A 22,915-nucleotide genomic window follows, 5' to 3' on the forward strand; every position below is an offset into this window, starting at 1 on the left:
TGATGCAAGATGATTTTTGTTGAAGAATTTAACATTCTTGTAATTATCTGTTAATTCCTTCGGGAGATACCCATTCCCAACCACTGCATCATAAGCATTTCATCTTCGGGTTAATATTTTTGAAATCTACAAATGATGTAAGCCAAAGAAGATAACGAACATCAACTCTCGTCAAGCTAGTGCATATTATGATATTATACTGATCTCTTGTATTTTCCATGCAAGTAAATAACTGGATATGGTATGCCTTCAATCAGTTTGTATAAACTTCAATTATATTCGTCACATATTTTCCGAAGAGATTCGACATTGTGATAAAATACGTAATAACAGAAACTTTTACGTAGAACGGGCAACATAGCGTTGATTTAAAACCCAAAAATGTTTTGACAAGCTTCATAACCCCACATTTTCGTACTATACAGAGTGAAATGTGTCAAATTTCCATGGCCAACCGACTGCTAAAATAAAGTTGAATGAAGTATAAGTATCTCGTGAAATGGGGTAGTATTATCGGCGTTCCATGCAGTATAGATTAGAACAGTAAGGCTATAAAGTCTCATCGCATCACCCAATATTATGGGATCTTTTCTCCTGCTTCAGGTATAGATATAGAGTTTTTTACATCTCTGATTAATTTGGAATGAAAGCAAGTAAATTTATAAAGAAAGATTTTATTGAATTTTCTAACGTTATGGAATCCATTAAAACTTATATTGAACAAGGTTTTTTCACATCATGCGTCTTTTTGTTCCTTCCTCGTGAATTGTGGTTAGTTCTAGTGCCATTTCAATATTTAAATAATCTCCATTACTTCTGTTCTCTTCTTCAACTTCTTCTTCATCATCATACATCCAGTGGACCAAGGGTCATGCGTCTTTTTGTTCCTTCCTCGTGAAATGTGGTTAGTTCTAGTGCCATTTCAATATTCAAATAATCTCCATTACTTCTGTTCTCTACTTCAACTTCTTCTTCATCATCATACATCCAATGGACCAAGGGGCATAATAATTTCTTGGGTACTACTGGATCGTTTTTTGTATTTGTGAAAAAGCTTATGCACGAACCAATCAAGCAACATACCAGTGTACCAATCATAGTGTAATAGTAAAAACTCAACTTGAAGAGGAAAAATATGTTGACATTAGACGGCGGAGGTTTTATGGTACTGAAAGTGAAAATATTATTTGAAAGATACACCTATATGTCGAATGATATTATCTGTTTGTTCACTTTATTTTCAGTAAATAAAAATATGGATTATTGGGTTTCCCATAACAGAAAATAGAAGACTCTGAAAAACAATACAGTTTTCCTGATATGTTTATTTTTATAACACTCATTGAGGAATTTACGAATAAACGATAACTATACTTATTTGCAATGTAACTTAAAAGAAATGAAGTAAATATAAAGTTATCTTTTTCTCCACTTCGAAATTTTCGTTGTATACAGGGTGTCTACTTTTAAAGTGGCCAAATTTCAAGGGGGGATCAGATGAGTGATTTGCAACAAAAAATGTCATATAACACATGGTCGAAATGCTGACGGTTATTCTTCAATTTAAAATTTCTTGATTTCACGAAATAAAAGTTTTTTCATAAACTCAATCATTATTCAGTTTACCTTGTAGTCTCGTCAAATAAGACCACATATTCGGAAAGGGCAATAGATTTCCTAGTAGATAATAGAGTCTGTGTGCAGAAAAAAGTCCTATTGCGGGCGTGGTAAGGAGATGAACATAACGAGTCTGAAGTGTACAAAATCAGTTCTATTTTTCCAGTGGTTTTGACGATGAAAAATTAATAATTATGCACATGTTTTCTTTACAGTAAAAAATACCTCATTTAGTGTACTTTCGAATGGCATATCAACTTTTGTGCTAGCTGCTTATCCTCTGCCATAATATCATGGCAGATTTCACTTCCAATAAGACTGCGTTTGGAAGAAAAATGTACATCTCTCTAAGTATCTTTTTCACTCTTTTCTTGATAGAAATTAGATGACTAATAGAACCAAACAATAATAGCCTTTAAAGAAGGTTTTAAATAAATCGAAACGTCGGCAAATTATTAAATTATTTTCGTTTCATTGGACCTGAAACCTATCAACCCTTCTCTCTTTTTGGTAGAAATATCAACAATCAATACATCGGATGCTCTGGAAAGTGCAGTTGATAAACTAGAAAGGAATATACTAGATGCCCAAGGAAAAAGCACGAAGAATGAACGAGACCACCACCGATGCATCCATATGGTGATACATACAGAGAAATTGAAGATCTCATTATAGTTGGGGAGTCATAGTGCATGTGTAGAGGAAAAAAAACCCTAAACTACAGGTCTATTAACTTAACCAAAACTACGATGAGTCTATTGTCAGCCCTAGGAAAAGTGGTCGAATGAGTAATCGCCAAGAGACTAACAGAAGAAACTGAAAAATTCGATATCATACCAGCAGACCAATTCGGATTCACAAAAATCACTCAGTTTTTAAGACTATATACAACAGATGGATTTCAAAATGAACAAGCAACAAAGGTATTATTCTACTAGATGTACCAGAGCATTCGACAGAGTTTGGCATGAAGGATTGATTTATAAAATAAAATGTGCTGGATATTCGATCAAATTATGCAACCTAATTAGAAACTATTTCTGTAACAGGAGATTCTACGTGAAACAAAATAACCCACTGAAGGAACACTTACTCAGTCAAAGAAATTCGTGATGATTTCAACAACCTACACCAGAAAACTGCTAAACTGTCACGAGCTGGGCTTCGGCTGATGCTGGGACTGCTGACAGTGCACTGTCGGTACAAATGATATTTGTATGGGGAAGTCAGCAGATGAAATTTGTAGGCTCTGTGGATCTTAAGCAGAAACAGCTGAACACATAGTATGCAAGTGTCCAGAGCTAGCTGGCCTAAGAACCATTCATATGGGAAAACCAGTCCTGGATACTAAGGATGTTGTCAGTTTTATCAACAAAATTGACGACCTACTTAGATTCCTATGAATGAGTAGCGTAAAAAACAAAGAGATATACATGGTCGTAGTTACCGGAAGGCTATCCGAATCACAACGATCCCGGTTCAAATAATAATAATAATAATACGTGAAAGTGGAAGGAGAAATTACCCCATCCAGATATATGAAAGCAGGAGTGCCTCAAGGGTCAGTACTTGGACCACTATTGTACAACATATTCCAAAAAATCCAAGAACTCTGCTGACACTAAACGCTGACGATACTGGAATCTCAATTCGACATCGCAAGCCAGAAGTCATAGAACGAAAATTACAAGAAGGTGTCAAGGACATAAATGAAGGGTGTATCACGTGGAAAAAAAACTCAACGGGAAGAAGAGCCAATCAAAGCAATACTACTACAGAATAGAAAACTGAGAACAACGACAAATCTGCAGGCTGATGGAGAAGAAATCTAATGGACATTAGAAGTACTTAGGTATTAACCTAGGTAAAAGACTAACCTGGGGAAGCCATATGAAACAAGCCATCGACAAAACCAAGGCAGCGATGAATAGACTCTACCCACTGATAATTAGAAATAACCACATGTCGAAAGAGACAAAATTGAAAATAAAAAAAGCCGTTGCTAAACCGCAACTGACATATGGATAAGGTGCATGCTTCTCATCAGTTTTCATTGGCAATTTTGAGTATAAACTGTTATATTCGATAAAGAGGATTTCAAATTCACGTAGTTTTCAGGCAACCAAAATAAAATTTTACTCAGGAATGAACTCACCTTGTCTCATTGAAACTGAAGACATAATCACAATTGGCTGTGGATAGCGGTTTAGGTTCATATTTAAGATGTCCCATTTTCTCATAGTATTTTACGGTAGTGAAGAACCATAGCATGAAAATCATACTAAGAAGAGCTCCGTAAAACGCCCCCTGTTGAAGGAAAATATAAAATTTCGATAAGTTTCTCTTATGGACCTTTGAACTAGAGCTCGAAAAAATAAACCTTTTCTGAATTTTGTTTTGTTTTTCAATATGAGTATGAAAAAATAATAGAAATCGATTGTGAAATACATATAATATCAACTTGTTTTTCAAATTATTCAGGAACTACTCAACAACTTGGTTCTTCTGATCCATCAATTTCAAAGAGAAATGTGGTTGAAGCTAATATTGTAACGCCCGAATCCTTTGAATACGCCCCTGGCGCTTCTCGAAAACATCGCGAGGGCTCTTGATGGCATAAGAAATTATTTCGAATAGGGGGTATCGATATAAAAGATATGCACGGTGGACCTCACGGCAGTAAGTGTTCTGAATACGCCGAGAGAACAGTGAAATCCTGAAAAGTGCAATGTAGTGAAAATAAATAATTAGTGTCTGTGTTATTAAATTAGAGTAGGTCCTTGTACATAAATTAGTGTATTAATTGTGTGAATAAATAATTTGATTAACCCAGAGAACGTTACAATATTTTGACAAGGAACGGGATTGTGAGTATAACGAGAATGTAAAAAACACAAACTTTTCAATGGTTGGATGACTCAAGGTGCAAAGGTAATAAATAAATTTAAAAAAAAATTAATCGTTAACCACCAATTTCAGTCAAGAGCTGGATGGATCTTTATCATCGGATGATAGATGGTACTAAAGTTTTTTGCAATGTTTCATCAAGTTATGTCAAGTAGTTTTCGAGAAACCCGTATGGAGCTTTTATTGGTAATCTGCATGTTTCAGAATTTTTTGTGAAAATTCTGTTTCCTTCACCTTTGAATTGACTCTTCTGGTCAAAACACCCATGCTAAAAACTCCCAGAAGAGGCCCAATAGTGATTCCTTTCAAGCTGATACTTAGTTGTACTATTCCACCGAGATGTTCAATGACGTAAATCATTAAACAACCACATACTCCAGCAATAATAACCAGTAGTTTCAGTATATTACTCGTGGTTTTTTCTGATATTCCTGGATCCATCATTTTCGATACGAAGTCAGTGTACAATGTTCCAGCCACACAATTAAGATTGGCCGATAGGGTGCTGAAAATACAGATTAAATTATTAAATGGGACCTGCCAAATATTTTTTTGAAATTTTTTATTAATTCTAAACAATTGTCCATTTTTTTTTATGTCTCTATTACTATACCATACTATTCTCAACAATATTCGTAGAGAAAGGTTGTTGGATAATACGTTTCCAAGTTGAACGACAGTGACATTTTTCAAATTTTTTTCACAAAATTTAAATTCTAGAAGATTATTCTTTCTTGGGACGTCTAGACCTCACCGTTTTAACTGAGAATACTTCAATTTTTCCTAGCACTTTTGCTAAAACATTCTCAAGCATTCCATACATGCTTTTAAACGATTTATTATTTCTTGTTTTGGGGTGGCTAGGGCGCAAGGGGGTTTGATTGGGGTGAGTGTAGCAACTGTTAGGATACTCAAAAATTCAGCTGTTTAATATTTGTATTGATCATAATGCCATTTATTCAATAAATGATTATGAACGTTCGTTGAAAGTGTATTAACGATACACGGTGTTTTTCGATAATATACCCTAATGGCACAAAGTAGTTCTATGGACATCCATAGGACGTCCTCTTCGGACATTACGGACATCCATGGGACGTCCATTTCTGGTACAATGGACGTTCTATGGACATCCGAGGGACGTACAAATGTCACAACTTTGAACCGAATTCGGACGTCCATCGCGGACGTCCAATGGATATCCCGTTCGGACCATCATTAGCTATGTCAACGGTACAAAAATTTACCACGACGTTGGCTATCTATTAGAATTTTAATCTCCTAGAACACAATGTCTTACACTCAGACGCAGATGGTATTTTCTGTCTTGTTCTCATTTCCATCCATACTTACTAGAAATTTTTAACACTTGGCTCGGATTCGAACTCGCGAGTACGTGGGGACATCGCATTACTGTGTCTTCGCTGCAACCGTCCTAGCTACCGAGACTATACGATATACCTACTTGTAGGAACATATTCATCATATTGTTAACTGATTTATGGAATAGTAGTCGATTAATACAGAAATACCATATAATAAAAACTAAAGTCTCAAAACTCAAACATAGATTATTTTATAATAGTAATTACTCAAGTATTTAGTCTTCTTTCATCATAACGTTATACATAATATAATATTCATAAGATATTCATATACTACCAAGCGGAAAAATGGAGTTTAGTGAAAAATAATATTAAATTTTGGTGTTCATTGATATACATGTATGTATTATTTGGTCCATATTACGGACTCCTAGTGAATATCCGGTATGGACATTCAAAAGATGTCCCTACCGGATATCCATTAGATATCCGTGATGGACGTTATACGGACCATGTAATGTGTAATTTGGTCCATATTACGTCCATTACGGACTCCTAGTGAATATCCGGTATGGACATTCAAAAGATGTCCCTACCGGATATTCACTGGGTGTCCGTGATGGACGTTATACGGACCATGTAATATATACATGTTAGTTGGTCCATATTACGTCCATTACGGACTCCTAGTGAATATCCGGTGAGGACATTCAAAAGATGTCCCTACCGGATATCCAATAGGTGTCCGTCATGGACGTTATACGGACCATGTAATATATATGTATGAGTTATATGGTCCGTACTATGTTCATCACGGACACCTAATGGATATCCAGTAAGGACATATTTTTGACATTGCCTGTATTAAGTCGGTCAGGGACTATTTTGGAACTATATGATACGGACATATGTCATATAGTCCGTATTATGTCCATCACAGTCATCCAATGGATATCCGATACGGACATAAATTGGACTAACAATGGATATCCATCTTGGACGTCCTAAAACTGTCCGGAAAAGGACGTCCAAAGGACATACAAATCAAGTCCATGGACGTTCCGACGTTAAATGAACATGAATTGTACGTCCCATGGACGTTGTGTGCTATTAGGGTACATATAACACATAAACATCCTGTTTATGTGTTGAGATAACAGATGAATCGTTAGTTTGAAAATTCTCCAGATATTTAAACAACCGATAGATGTCCAGTATCTCTTAAAAGTAAGTTATAAGAGATTAGTATTTCACCCAATATATCGCCTGTTATGTATCTGGAACATAATTCTTTGGATACTTTTCTAAAGAATCAATCAAATTGGAAATTTGTCTGACTGTACTGTCATCCTTTTTACCTGAGAGCTGCACAGAAAACACCTGCGAAGAAGAGGCCAGATAATCCAGGAACACTGCTCCCTACATCCACGATGAAGAATGAAATCAACTCGTCATTTCTTCCTACCTTTTTGGTCGTGAATGGATCGCATCCAGCAAATACGGAATACATTGTTAATCCAATAAATATGCTCAAAGTCTTTGCTATGATACATCCTTGCGTATATATAAAGCAGGATCTGTAATGGCGTATATTCAATTATAACTCATGAGGGGTTTTCATGAATGATTGCAGTAGGCTACAATTCTGATAACAAACTGCGATGGTACAATAATTTATAGTCCTCTTAATATATGCCCTGAGAGAAGTGTTCTTCAGTCAAGAAACCCTTCATTTCTCAGATCTTTTTTTTTAGGAAATTATGACATGATATAGCACTATCCAAATGTCAAACTTTCTTCTAAGGGAACCAGAAAAGTATGTAAGTATTTGTGAATTTGCTGATAATAAAAGTATACTTTTTCTCAGCCCTTTCCTTAATCACATTCGAAATTATAAGGATCAGTAAATTAATTTTAATGAGTTATCCAAAATGACGATAAAATCACAAATATGGTAACGATATTATTCATTCATTTTTAGGAGTAGAATATTATTATTCGATAAAAAATATGGGTTTCCAGTTGCAATAAAGAAGTTCTTGATGAAAACTCAAGTACCTACTTAGAAATTTGATATGTTCTATGTTCATGTAAATACTCTTTAGAATTTGTGATTAGGATTTATGATTCTTCCTAAAATTCGGCGGAGCTTATATAATTGAAATACTTATATACAGGGTTAGAACTATTTAGAGGTTGACTATAGGAATATCGAAAACCGTTAAAAATAAAGGTGGCTTAAATTACAAAAAAGTAGTACACCAGTATAATCGCTATATAGTATTATGACTACACACCGAATTTCGTGTACTTATCTCCATAAACAAATGAGTTATGAAGAAAAAAATGATAATCTTGTTTTTTCAGTTTTTTCGAGATATCTCAGGAACCATCAGAGATATTCGGGAACTGTTTGCATCCACCCACTCATCCTTGGATAACACAACTTTTTCAGCTACCCTGTATTTCTAACGGTTTTCGATACCCTATAGTCCCCCTCTAAATAGTTCTAACCCTGTATGTACTTCCATATCTATAAAATCTTGCAATACTGGCCCACTGTTTTCATATATGTGAAAAGATATTAATTTATTTTTTTTCAATTCTACCACAATTGCTTGAGCTCCACAAAATCAAATTATTGTCGGTCACGAACATAGACAAACTCACGAAGGATTCACTCTTTGCTGGGTGGGTCAAAACTTTGTGTTTTAAATGGTAATCTTTGTATTTCAGTGTTTCCTCGGTTTTCACATGAAACTATGGAGAGTAGAGAGAAGGAGAACGATCGACGTACTAAAAATGTGTCCTTGAAAACGGGAAACGTAGGATAGGTGTCGCTGCGATTGCAGCGGGTATCGATAAGGGGTGGGGATTCAAGAGTCAATTTGAAATGAACAGCCTTCGTTTTATTTTAGGTTATGTGTCATCGTGGTTTTTCTGATGATTTTTCAAATACCTTTCTTCAAATCTATATTAAATATGAGTTCTCTGAATTATATGCAATAAAATGCAAGTCGAAATCAATGAAATTCAAAAGAAATCACTGATCAAAAAAATTGTACCTACTTTTGTTTATCATTGTTTATTGAAAGCAGCTATGTTAGTTGGTTTACCGTAATCTTCAAAATTATATAAATCCGTAGTGAGGAGTAGTACACATCAAGACAACAAAAGGTAGCAGTCTCAGATTTATCACTTAGGTATTAGAGTAGATTCTGTTGCCAATACTCAGCTGAGAACCGATATAAACCATATATTATGTTATGCCAACAAAATTCTTCAAGAATATTTACTTCTGAACCATGTAGTTTTATTGGTTAGATATTCTTATTCAGAAGAGTCAACTTCTCACGAGGGATGACAATTTCGATTTCGTTTATAATGAATCCATCATCTTTTTGATATCTTCATCGCTCTTGACACACAAATTGATTCGGAGTCGATTCTTGAGATAAGGTTTTTTCCAATTTTCTCTCAAAAATGCTCTCGGAAATTTTATGTCTTCTCCTTTTCTTTCCGATGCCAAAACACTCTTATACTAGCGCACGCTTCAACATTTCACCATGGTCATATGTTGTTCTCTTATCAAAAATCGAAAATAATAATATTCCTATCATCTGTCACCAGGGAAACAGTTCACTCAGCCAACGAGCCAACTACAATTTGATTTGTGTAAATCAAAATTTCGCACTCTCGTGATGGCCAGCGCGCCTGTTGGCAAAAGCAGGAACTACCCTATTGGTACATATTTTAGGGGACAAAAAATCTGTGGTCTCAAAGCAGCGATCGTTCTCCTTCTCTCTACTCTCCATACATGAAACTAGAAAATAGAATCTTCTTTGAAAATCCTCACCGTTTTTGACGTTTCCAGACCCAAAAATTCTTTCAAAACAAATTATGTGTGACTTATGTTTCAAAACCTACGAAATATTTTTGAAAAACGTTCATGCCAAAATACATCTCTAGTACTCTAGTTCAACCCATCAAAATTATATAACATTGTCAAAGTTGAGCTGGGTTGAAACTCAGTTTGAATTTCAACTGTAGAACTGGGCCTAAGTGTTTGTTAATATGTATATGGATGTTTTAATAAACTTACTTTTTGGCGTCTCCCATACTTGGTAAGGAGAGTAACTTCTGTACGCATCCTTGGTGTACACTGTTTTGAGCAGTGAACAAAAAGGTTAAGCCAATAACAACAGCCCAGAACCCATCTCTTTCCGTAGGATCTGGGTCAAAACTGCAACAAATAGATTGGTAGGTACCCTATTATATCAGTAATGGGGTTCAAAATTTTGAAGAAACTTTTTGAATCTATGCAGCGTATGCAGCGCTACTTAGAACTGGGACTTATAGCACCTTCCTTAAATGACTGCACAATCAACATGCTTGTGTAAAATTTGTACAACGTACCTAACATCAAGTCTGTGACCTTCAAGGGCAGTGTTCCACATGGTGAAGAAACCACCAGCTTTTTTTAATGCTAACATCAGAACTGCAACCAAACATCCGACGGTGAGTGTAAACTGGAAGGTGTCTGTCCAAACAACAGCTTTTAGACCTCCAATTGTTGTATAAAATATGCATATTCCACAAGCTATTGGTGCAACAACGTGTACTCCTATGCCAGTTGCTAAACAAAATATGTGGATAAAATAAAAACATCAAAATGTATATTGAACGAAATTAATTCAGATGTATAACATAATTAAATCAACAAATGGTTATGTTACGATCTGAATAAAACTAACAAACTCAATCAACATCACTCCATGTATCAACAGAAATTCCATTTCGTCGACAAAGAGTAGGTGCTGACCGTGGTTTCGGTCTGATTTGACCTCGTCAGAGCAACATATCTCCTTCGTAGACGAAACTGGAATGAATTGTCGGCTCCTTTTTCGATGTCAGTAGCGGATTATGGGTGTGCTCATAAACTTACTCCGAGAGTAGAGTATGAGTATGGTCATGCTCAGAGAGCATACTCTGAGGAACTAAAAGTACGTTTGTGAACGCTTCGGGTAATCAGAGCTTACTCAGAGCTTGCTCTGAGTAAGTTTGTGAACGCAACCTATGATGTATAAATACACCGTAGCGACATCTGACAGAGAAACGGGAACCAACCCAATTCAATTTCGTAACTCTCAAAGTGAAGATAGCAGTATGCATCCATATGATTAAACATTTGTTGATTCAATTATTCTGGGGTGTTATGCTTCTGAATTTATTTTATTCACCTAATCCATTTATGAAAATGTATATTGATCATATTCAACTATGACTAAACCGGTCTGCTTGTTGATTATGCGACAACGCATAAATAATAATACACCAGATTAGGTATCAATTTTGTTATATTATATTTTATAGCTGAGAGATGTCATGACATCATATAACTTCCTGTAATACAAAAATGCTGTAATCCTAATTCTAGTTTTGGGACACCAGTTACTTCATACAAACATAAACTTTTAGAACCACTTGTACATATTTGAAAATAAAAAAAAATGATTCCCTATCATTCTGACAATATTCAGATTAATCTTTTGTTCTCATTAATAATAATTATTAATATCTAATTTTTTCAGTTCTGACTTACTCACCTGTGGCAAATCCGAGGGAAGGAATATATATTACTATAGGCAAATAAAGCAAGAGTGAGATCGCGTATAATGCTGAAGCCATCATTCTAGTTCTTTCATCGAATCTCATCGCCAAGTATTCATAGACACTTGTCAACTCCAGTTTGTAGAAAACTGGAAGGAAGATATAGGAAGTGGTGAAATGCAGAAGAAATATGGATATGCATCCTTGCCAAAATCCAAGGCCGTATCTATATACATCAGCTGGTACTGCCAGTAATGTGATTGCTGAAGTGTGGCTGAGAATAAATCATTATCAGAATCTATTCACATTTATCTATACAAAATAAAGTTGAAATGTTTGCAAATGGTTCATGCGGTAAAAAAATATATATGGTGATTATTATAGGAATTATGTTTTTACCTGCAATTATGGCAATACCTACCTATTTTATTGACTAGGATAACTAATAAGTCTACAATTTGTAAAATGTTAGCGGGTCACTGGGTTTCGTGACTCATTCATTAAAACGGGAGAATTTTGCTTGTAAAATATAGGTATATAGGTGATTTTTCACATATTTTCTGAATGCTCAACCAATTTCCAATTCGTATATAAATTCAATAGTGCTTTTTCACGTATTTCAGAGAAGTTCATTTGATATAATACCTGATACCTGATTTCGCGAATGATATCCGTCTATACATTCAATGGATGTTCAGAAATATACTAGCAACTATCATGGATGTTCCAAAATTATACACTGCACAAAAAAAATTAACACACATTCTGAAAATCTTAATTTTAATGAAAGTTAACTCTACATTGACTTTACAACTTATTTTTTATGTTCTCTCGGAAAGGTTTTGAACGAAACAAGAGACATTAAATGGAAGAAAAATTCAGGATTTCACCGAATCTTAAGTGAAAGCCGAGAAATGACAATTTTCAAAATACTGAAATGCTGATAAGTGATTTAATACTTGGTATTTCCACCCCTTGCGTTAATTACAGCTCGGCAACGACGGTTCATATACTCAAAATGAGTGATCTTAAAATGTCCTGATCTAATCCTTCCCAGATTTCTCCGAGTTGGATTCCTAAGTCATTAAGAGTAGCTGGATGATTTTCTGAACTTCTCAGCCTTCTATTGAGGTTGTCCCAAACCTGCTCAATCGGATTGAGATCTGGACTTCTTGCTGGCCATTCATACTCTTCAAGGTACTCCTGAACGATGCGCGCACGATATGGTCTGGCATTATCGTCCATAAAAATGAAATTTTCACCAATGTATGGGGCAAATGGCACTACATGCTCTTCAAGAATGTTCCTTATATACTTATCAGCATTCATAGCTCCATTATCAACGACCACTAGGTCTGTGCGAGCAGTCAAAGATATTCCACCCCATACCATAATCGATCCTCCCCCGAAACCAGTAGTATTCGGGAAATTGCAATGAGCATATCTTTCATGTGGACGTCTGTATACAAGGGAACGTCGATCACAATGGTAGAGGCAGAATATAGACTCATCTGTGAAGAGAACTCTTTCCCAATAGGCCTCTTCCCAATGGATATGCTCTCTCGCAAAATCCAAACGCGCCCTTCGATGGGCTGGGGTAAGAGCTGGGCCTCTTGTCGCGACACGAGGCCTTAAATCGTATTCTCTGAGTGCTAATTTGCACCTCATGAGTTTGCTCAAGCTGAATTTGAAGGAGGCGAGCGGTTGCAAACCGTTGTCTCAACGAAGAAACTCTCAAGTAACGTTCTTGAATGGCAGTTGTTACCCGTGGTCTACCCTGTCCTGGTCTTCGGACATTCATACCTGTCTCCCTGAATCGCTGCAACATTCTGGACACACTTGTATGGGAAACTGCAAACCTTGCAATTCTTGTGTATGTCCACCCTTCTTCTCGCAAAACTACCGCTTGGGCACATTCCTCTTGGGTCAAATTGCGTGTTTCGCGTTGCATAGCGATCGAGTGTAGAAAATCAAACGCAAGAAAAACTATTGAATTGATAGAGAATCGAGAATTGATCGAGAACAACTCATTTTAGAATGGAGCCATTACATTAAAAATCTGATTATATCATTTTTTTTATTCCTGCTGGGAAAAAACATCTGTATTGAAGAAAACCGTTGAAAGTGGATAACACATGCATGCATAATTCTAATAAAAATAATTATCCTTGAGAACACCTTCCGTTGTAGAATAAATTTGAGATTTCCATAATGTGCGTTAATTTTTTTGCGCAATGTACATCGAATTTTCATACATGAAAGTTCAATCTGTAGAAGTAGATATTTATATTTATTTTTATACAGGGTGTCCCGGGTAAGGTTGGAAACACTTCAATGTGAGATAGAGAACACCTAGAGGATCACGAAAAACACCCATATGTAGTATTTAAGAGTTCTGATTCTGATTTACAGGGTGCATGTTTGTCAAATGTGAATGGAAATTAAAACCACTCTATCTTCTCAACGGATTTATTCGACATTAGGAATGAAGATAGCTTCGATGAGGTTACAGAATACTGCAATCAAATATCATTCGATTTGTAGGACCGTATCACATAAATTTGGACAGTTCTTAAAAGTTCGCGAAATCACCCTATACAATGAATTTCATTATTTCTTAGATATCTTCGTAAACTGTTAGATTCATCTGCTTATTTTCTGGAAATAACGTCGGCCACTTCTATCATACATTTGTTTTCGAAATTTCAATGAAATAGTCACTCTTTATTCACTGAAAAAAAATTTATAGTTAATTCAGAAATCTCGATATATGATGATGATATTTATCATCTCAAAAGATATCAACTTACTTTTCATATATCTATTACGGTTACGGATTGCCAAAGAAATATTCTTGGAGTTCTTGATGAACTCAAATACCACTATTTTGAACTTTTGAACAACGAAAATATTCTTCAAGAGAGGAATTTCCTTTGTAATGACTTATTGGTTTGTCCTCCACAATGTTTGTGAGGTTAGAAGGTTATGGAGTGGCCTGTTGAATGTCGTCGTGTTTCTCTGCCATTGACTTTTATGAATAATGATAATAATTTATATCTTTTTAGTCCCGAAGAAGTAAAATATATGTGTGAAACTTTCGCATTAGTTGAGATTTGCTGATTCTTACCACTTTCCTAATCCCATTAATATATAGGTACTGTGCATGATATTGAGACGAAGTGAGTTCAAAGATATAATAATTTGAAAATAATTAAAAGGGAATCTGGGAAAAGAGCCTTTGTTTTGAAACCACCCAGAATCAATAAGAAAAAGGACCAATGTAGTCAAAAAGTACTATCTTGAAAATATTATTTTTTCGTAAATTTGCACTCACCTTGCAATCAAAGAGATAGCGATAGGCCATACAGTCATACGTTTTCCACCCAGAAGATATTCTTTTTTGGTGTCTTGCTTACGGAAACATCCAAAAAATATACCGATAAGAGAGCTAAATCCCAGGACAAGGGTGAATAGTAGGTAATCATACCAAATAAATGAAATGGTATTGAAGTTTATAGATGGTAATGGAGTAGTGCCTAAATTTGATGAATTTTGAAATCCCATTTATAGATGTGGGACTTTCCGACTGAATTTTGATTTGTCACTATCTATGGTTCGAAGGATCGTACCAGTTACCATCAGCACAAACAGTGAACCATATTAGAGAGGTTGTTCAGCATTGGATTAGAAAAGTATAGCCTGGCCAAAAATTGTGATAATCAGCGATGATTTGAACAGAATAATTTATGTATAGCACTATATTAACATAGATAAAATTAATTATGATCGGAGAGCGATAATACTTTATCGCTATTGAGTTAATTGGTACTTAGAGCATGCTCGTAAAATTCTACTTTTACCAGTACATGAATTTTTTCAAGTGGCTTCAAAAACATCTTGATAAGACAGCCTAAGACAGAATTGCAGGAAAAGTTTGGAATACATATGCCATTATGCATGCATGCGAATTTGCACCAACGAATATAAGGCAGGCTGAACATTATATTGCGGCCACATGCAATTTTTAGTTTTGCAACTGTTTAGTTGAAGAAGGGGGGCTTTCTGAACCACCTGTCGTTAGAAAGCCGTGATATAATGCAACTGAAAAGTTTTGCGATCAAATAGTTTAAGCCTCTACACAAAATAAACGATTGCGCAACTGTTTTGTGCACAACAACGGTCGTAGTGCATCTGCGCCCACTGGTCCACTTGCGATCGATCGAATAGTTGCAAGTCCTCTCTTTCAAAGTCAAAAGTCATCCACGTTCACAGATTACAGAGAATCTTTTGAGTAATCTGTGACCATGTTCTATGCGCGAGAAGTTGAGCAATTGAATTCGTTCGTTTATTTGCATCAGTGGCGGATTTACCATAGAGGCTAAGTAGGCTGCAGCCTAGGGCGGCAGATTTCAGGGGGCGGCAAACTTTGGGACAATTTTGCTTGCACTAATTATAGAAACTGAAATACTTGTATGTATTTCATAGATATTTTAATATCTATCTACATCTGATTTTCCCTAATTATAAAAAAAAACTGACCAAGTAGTGCATCATTACTATTTTCCTGTTCCACTCTTATTTCAGCCGCTTTGGACTCTATACTGAAATTTCGTGAGGTTGAAAAATTTTGGTGTAACCAGATTCTGAATCGTTGGGATGTGTTTCTTCGGTTCCTACGAAAACACAATTCAAGAAATGTTTGTCCAGAAGTTCGTATCTATTTCTCTATTGCCTCTATTTACAAGGTGAGCAAAATTCGTTGTCTACTGAGGGGATCTCGAAAACTATCAGAGCAAGAAGAAAACGGATGACACATTATGCTCTTTTTTCATGACCAATCCAATTCTGAGAAGAGAACCGGCCTATCATTTCTATATTTTGAGTTATAATCAAAAATTGGGATTTTGACGAATTCGAAAAGTTCTCATAGCTTTTTTGTGTTTGAAGTTACATATCTGAAACTTACTTTCTTAGTCACTTTCATACGTAGATTCTACTGACAGAATCTTCTTTTCCAATTCAAAAATTACAAATTCAATTTAAAAAAACGAAAGTTCGCCTGTTTCGAAATGAAAAAATATTTGGTGCTCGTCAGTGGATTTTACGTAAAAAAGGGTCTGTGGAAGGTTCAAGTTTCAGATCTGTAACTTCAAAGACAAAAAAGTTATGAGAACTTTTCGAAATCGTCAAAATTTCATTTTTTGCTAATAACTCAAAATCCGTTTTCACCATTCTTTGTTTTTCTGAGCTCGAAAATGTGTCATCCGTTTTCTTTCAGCTGCCATAGTTCTCGAGTTTCCCTCAGTAGATAAAGAATTTTGCCCACCCTGTATACACCATCGACTTATTGTTCTGGTGAGAGAAGCTTTTTTTGCTTGAAAAAGGTGAAAAGTTAGGTACCTAAGAACCACATTGAGCCAAGAAAAGCTGAACGCTTTGGCTCTTTCGTGTATACAGTCATAACTAAACAAAATTTCGTATGACAACATCGCAGAAAGATATTTTAGCAGCGGGTTTCATAAAACTTTGATTGTGCGATCAACGCTTGATTTCTAAAACGAAATCACTGAAACTTTTTCATTGCTGAATATATTGAACAAGTAGCAATTGAGATTAATTTAATGGACGTATGAACATAATTTGATACGAGAATGATATTATGAATGATCATGACTGAATTATCGATTGAAAACAAATTGACGTCTTCTGTTGATCAATCAAGCGTTGATTCCCTGATCAAGCTTTATGAAACCCGAGGTGAGACTTTTCTGACTTACGTTCCTATTTTATTGTCATCGTCAGTTAGATTGTGGCGATATCTAATATATAAAATTCTCGTGTCATAGTTTTCGTTACCGTACTCCTCCGAAACGGCTTGACCGATTTTGATGAAATTTTTTGTGCTTATCCGGTATCTGTGAGAATCGGCCAACATATATTTTTCATCCCCCTAAATGTTAGGGGTAGTCCACCCCTAAATTTTTTATTTCATTTTTTGGACAAAATTTTTAATTTCTATTTTTTTATGATACAACATACAAAAATACATACAATCCTCAATTTTCACCCTTCTACGATCAACCCTTATTTTTTAATAGCCATTTTAGTAATTTAATACTCCTCCGAAACGGCTTGACCGATTTTGATGAAATTTTTTGTGCTTATCCGGTATCTATGAGAATCGGCCAACATCTATTTTTCATCCCCCTAAATGTTAGGGGTAGTCCACCCCTAAATTTTTTTTTTATTTTTTAGACAAAATTTTTAATTTCTATTTTTTTATGATACAACATGGAAATTATTTATATGGCAAAACAACGTTTGCCGGGTCAGCTAGTAATACATATAATAATATGAATAGTAGGGAAGGTCTTTTCTTTTTTGTGTCCCTGCTTAGTTACAACCCCCTGAAGATGGTGTCCGAAAAGCAGTTTTTGTTTTTTTTTATTGAAAATCAATGAACATTCCTCAAGCAGATATTTTATACGGACGGGAAGGCTCAAAAAAAATTTTGGTTCTGTTCGTCTATGATAGGAAGGGGTAGAAAAATCCATCCCTGATCCTTGCTTCGCAAGAAACTTTGATATTCATATCTTATAATAAAAAATTAATTTTGGATAAGTTAATCCATTCTCAAAAAATCATCTTGAGATTTTTGTCACATACTCATCAAGATGATTGTGTGCACAAACGCAGAAATTTTCGATATGCTCTTTGTTTACGGTCTTTTTTTCCGTGAATTTTCCCAAGAAACTACAAGAGACCTTATTTATTAGGAATGGTTCAAGCTATCCAAAATCAATCTTTTATTTTGAAATACGGATATGGAAAAAAGTTTCTTGCGGAACAATGTTTAGGGGTAGCTTTTTCTAGCACTTTCAATCATAGAGGAACAGCACCGAGATTTTCTACCCCGCATAAAATATCTGCTTGATTTCGTTCTTGTCAGTTTTTCGATTCGCAAGAAAAAAATTGAAAACTGCTTTTCGGGCTGTAACTAAGCAGGAGGACTCAGAAAAGAAAATTGCATATTAAAGGTCCACCCTATTTTTTGACGAAGAATCACCCCCTTAATTTTTTTGCAACTATTCCTATGGACCATGTAACCATATATATATGCTGTGCCATACTTAATGATAATAAATTTCTTCTTTTCGTTTGATATAGAATTTATCTATTCTATTTTGAACTGTGTTCCCAGCAAAATGATCAAGTTTACTGAATGTAGGTATATCACTGTGTGACTAATATCAATTAATATATCCAATACTTTACCTTATTAGAAGTCTATGACTAAATTTTCTTTCATTCAGAAATAAACGTTCTATTTCTTGTGAAATCTCAACTTAATCGTTGCGTTGTAAAAATGATCTGGAAACTCGGACACATCGATTCCCTAGGTCACAATAATTATGAGTTGTTATTAGGACCAACGTGTACAAATCCCAAAGTTACATTTTCACTGACACAAAAATTGTCATTAATATTTTGAACTAAATAATTATGGTAAGGGCGGCAAAATTTGAATAGCCTACTGGCAGCGAATATGTTAATCCGCCACTGATTTGCATGATTGTAATAAAATATACTATACGGGGTCTTCACTAAATGTGTAACAAGGGAGTAGTTGGCTTTATATTAATCGGTGCTGCTTCCTACTGAGGTGTTCCGAATTAAATATTATAGAATTTCAAAATTGATGGTCACTGCGATGTAACAATCACTTACTTAACTTGTGTTATAATGTAGAGTGGGATCAATTCAGTTTTCTACTGACAAAGAGAGTATGTATCGTTATGATGAATTTACATTTTGTGAACAAAAACACGTAAACTTGTCCTGTACGTGAAAATTTTTTAACGCTTTCTTGAAATTTACAATCTACTATTCTTAAGTGAATGTGTTGCAGAAATACGAATTTCTGCATATTTAGAATATAATACCAATATTGGCACTTCTTCATGTCAGATATTTTTCAACACTTTTACTTAAGAATAGTACATTGTAAATTTCAAAAAAGCGTTAAAAAAAATTTTCATCTATTTGCCTTTTTGATGTAGGATACTTTTTTCGACAAATTTCGTTGTAATGATGGTTTTAACAAGAAATCATATGTTGAGAACTATTCGAGATAAATGTATGATTTTTATGAATGAATTAACGAAGAGTTTTCAAATCTTCCATTTTTCGAATCACACTCTACAGGTGGTCCGAAAGACAATTCGTCCATTTCATCAAACAGCATTCTTCGAATTTTTCTGTCTGTTGGATACCCTTGTGGAGTGGTGTTCCTATTCATGGAAACATTTTAGGCCTAAAATTAATAAAACTATTCATTTTTGTCCGAAAATGTTATGTTATGTAGGGTCGTATCATTTCGAAAAGTTCATCAAAACTTGTTACACTCATTCGGTAATAATTGTTTGGGATATTTTCGTAAATCCAAATACACTTTGTGAAATTGAACCTTTACCAAATGCTGTGAAGTGATTAGGTGTACCCTGTACCCAAAATTTGATTTTTTACCTAAAAACAAATCTTTGAACGGGCTTTTACGAATAATTCAAAAACTATAGGCTTTATCGGAAAATTTGTTAAAAACAAAATTGTAGCTTATTAAAAAACTGAACAAACTAGTTTTTCACGAACTATCTGTTCGTCGTCAGAACCGGTCAAAGGAATAAAAATGAGGTCCTCTGGTAGTCAGAATATATAATTATCTTTTTAAAAGAGAAAAAATGACATTAACAGAAACAATTATTATTTTCAACTACTGTCGCTGTCATCCAGGGCTAGATTTATATTTCTATCGGAATCATGACGAATTTTCCTCAACATTCTCCACCCCGATGACAGCAATTTTAACTGCTGGTCTTCTTAAAACTCCTCGATTGGTCTTGATTTCCGCTGATCGGATTTGCCCATCTTTTCCCGGAAATACCTGAATGATTCTACCCATTGGCCAAGAATTTCTAGGTAAGTCATCGTCACATATTATAACGAGGTCGTCGATTTTGAGAGGTCTCGCTTTCAGGAACCATTTTGAGCGCTTAGTCAAGGTAGGTAAATATTCTTTCAACCAACGTCGCCAAAAGTGATCTGCCATGAGTCCAACTTTTCTCCATTGTTTTCTGGAAAATATATCGTCTTCCTGAAAATCTGTAGATAGGAACAAATAAAAATTGCCTCCCAATAAAAAATGGTTGGGAGTTAATGGTGCTCCATCAGTTGCGTCCAAAGAAATGGGAGTAAGCGGTCTAGAATTGACGATATTTTCTACATAAGAAAGGAGTGTCTGTAGTGTTTCATCTTTAGGATATTGTAAAGTAAGTAGGTACTGCGCTCAAGCCTTTCCTGACAGATCTAATCAACCTCTCCCAGCAACCTCCCATGTGTGGTGTTCGTGCTGGATTGAAATTCCACTCTTGATACCTTCTTCCATATGAATAAGGGTCTTCTGAATTTTTTGATGATCCAAATGTTTCACTTGTTGCTGTAACTCTCTATTAGTACCTATAAAGTTTGTACCACAATCAGAGAAGATTTCTCGTGGACAAGGTCTGCGGCTGGTGAATCTTTGTATGGCCATTATACAACTGTCTGTTGTTAGCGAATGAGCGACTTCAATGTGAATAGCTCTGACAGACATGCAAGTGAATAATAAACACCAACGTTTTTCATGTCTTCGTCCTACAGCAACTTCGATGGGTCCGAAGAAATCCATTCCTGTGTAAAAGAAAGGATGTGGAGGTTTCGTCACTCTGAATTTTTTGATGATCCAAATGTTTCACTTGTTGCTGTAACTCTCTATTAGTACCTACCTATAAAGTTTGTACCACAATCAGAGAAGATTTCTCGTGGACAAGGTCTGCGGCTGGTGAATCTTTGTATGGCCATTATACAACTGTCTGTTGTTAGCGAATGAGCGACTTCAATGTGAATAGCTCTGACAGACATGCAAGTGAATAATAAACACCAACGTTTTTCATGTCTTCTTTCAGCAACTTCGATGGGTCCGAAGAAATACATTCATGTGTAAAAGAAAGGATGTGGAGGTTTCGTCACTCTACACTGGGGTAATGTTCCCGGGTTTCGGCACCAAATGTTCGTCGTCAGAACCGGACAAAGGAATAAAAATGAGGTCCTCTGGTCGTCAGAATATATAATTATCTTTTTAAAAGAGAAAAAATGACATTAACAGAAACAATTATTATTTTCAACTACTGTCGCTGTCATCCAGGGCTAGATTTATATTTCTATCGGAATCATGACGAATTTTCCTCAACACTATCTGAATGCAATGTCAATCGAAATATGACTCATTTCTGAAGAGTATGAATTCGCAAACTACTGAAGTTTAAACGTTCAACATCAAATAGCAGAAAAATAAAGACAAATCAGGGAAAAACTTAAAGGACCTTTTTGCAGCACTTGAGAAGAGCTTTACAATTAACTTTATTAAAGATGAATTGTGCAAATATTGACGGAGTTATGACATTCAACACTTTAATATATGTATATGAAACGGTTTTATTCTGTTTTATGTAGCTCCTTATGAAAACTTAAAATGGCTATATATCTTTTTATAAAGGCCGAATAGAAAAAAATGGTGTTCTTTTGAAATATATGTACAAGTCAAGGAATCATGGGCGTAGCCAGGGGGGGTTTTGGGGGTTCAAACCTCCCCCGATTTAATATAGGTACATAATATTAGTTTCAAAGAGTCTCAATTTATATGTCAAAATCAAAATTTTTATTTCAAACCCCCTCCGAAACTCAACCCTGGCTACGCCTATGCAAGGAATCACACTATATCTGCATACATATACTTTGACAAGAAAATAAATTATTATTTTTCTAAACTTTGTTAGTACCTAACATTTCAAATGAACGATAAATACTTCGAAAACTTTCAGGAATTGGCCATGATAGTAACAGAAATGACGATCGTTGTGTTTGTCTCACTCTTTTATGTTGCAAAAGTGGTAGAGAGGCAGAAGAACCTGGAAGAATATGTTATATACCAAAGTTTCAGGCTATTATCTTGGATATCTGATATTAAATTCAACTTTTTCCTTAATCATCAAGGTCACTTCAAGGTCAAAAGCACTCTTTCAACCAAATGGTTTCTTCTGACCCCAAAAATAAAAGGAGCGAATATTCGATTTCCGTCGATAAAATCAAAATGCCTTGAAAAAAGGCATTGAAGGTCAGTACCAAGGTCTAATTCATGAATAGTGGAAAAAACTGTGAAATTTTTATGGGCAATATTTTCCTCAGAAATGCTCTGTATTTTTGCCGCCGATCCGTTACTTTTGCTCGTTTCAACTTGCGGGTGCCTCAAGGTCAAAAGGGAGGCCTTAGTCGAAATCATATCTGAACGTAAAATTCTTTTTCTTTTCATTTTGGGCATCCAAAGCATAAGGTTTTCTACGAAAAAAAGCAATTGATTTTGA

General features: G+C 35.2%; 2 protein-coding genes across 2 annotated transcripts; both read right to left on the reverse strand.

Annotated features, from left to right (window-relative positions):
* Positions 1-658: 658 nt before the first annotated feature.
* LOC123313702 (sodium-coupled monocarboxylate transporter 2-like) lies at positions 659-15,214 on the reverse strand. Its single transcript, XM_044898688.1, has 8 exons — positions 14,794-15,214; positions 11,456-11,733; positions 10,266-10,485; positions 9,952-10,092; positions 7,208-7,426; positions 4,759-5,029; positions 3,773-3,924; positions 659-1,168 (listed from the first exon to the last, which is right to left on the reverse strand). The coding sequence occupies exons 1-8, from the start codon at positions 15,021-15,023 to the stop codon at positions 847-849; spliced, it is 1,833 nt and encodes a 610-aa protein (XP_044754623.1). The 5' UTR covers positions 15,024-15,214; the 3' UTR covers positions 659-846.
* Positions 15,215-20,826: 5,612 nt separating this feature from the next.
* Positions 20,827-21,488, reverse strand: LOC123322713. Its single transcript, XM_044910701.1, has 2 exons — positions 21,281-21,488; positions 20,827-20,972 (listed from the first exon to the last, which is right to left on the reverse strand). The coding sequence occupies exons 1-2, from the start codon at positions 21,486-21,488 to the stop codon at positions 20,827-20,829; spliced, it is 354 nt and encodes a 117-aa protein (XP_044766636.1).
* Positions 21,489-22,915: the final 1,427 nt, after the last annotated feature.

The sequence above is a fragment of the Coccinella septempunctata genome, chromosome 1, assembly GCF_907165205.1.
Source record: "Coccinella septempunctata chromosome 1, icCocSept1.1, whole genome shotgun sequence".
Taxonomy (NCBI): Eukaryota; Metazoa; Arthropoda; class Insecta; order Coleoptera; family Coccinellidae; genus Coccinella; species Coccinella septempunctata.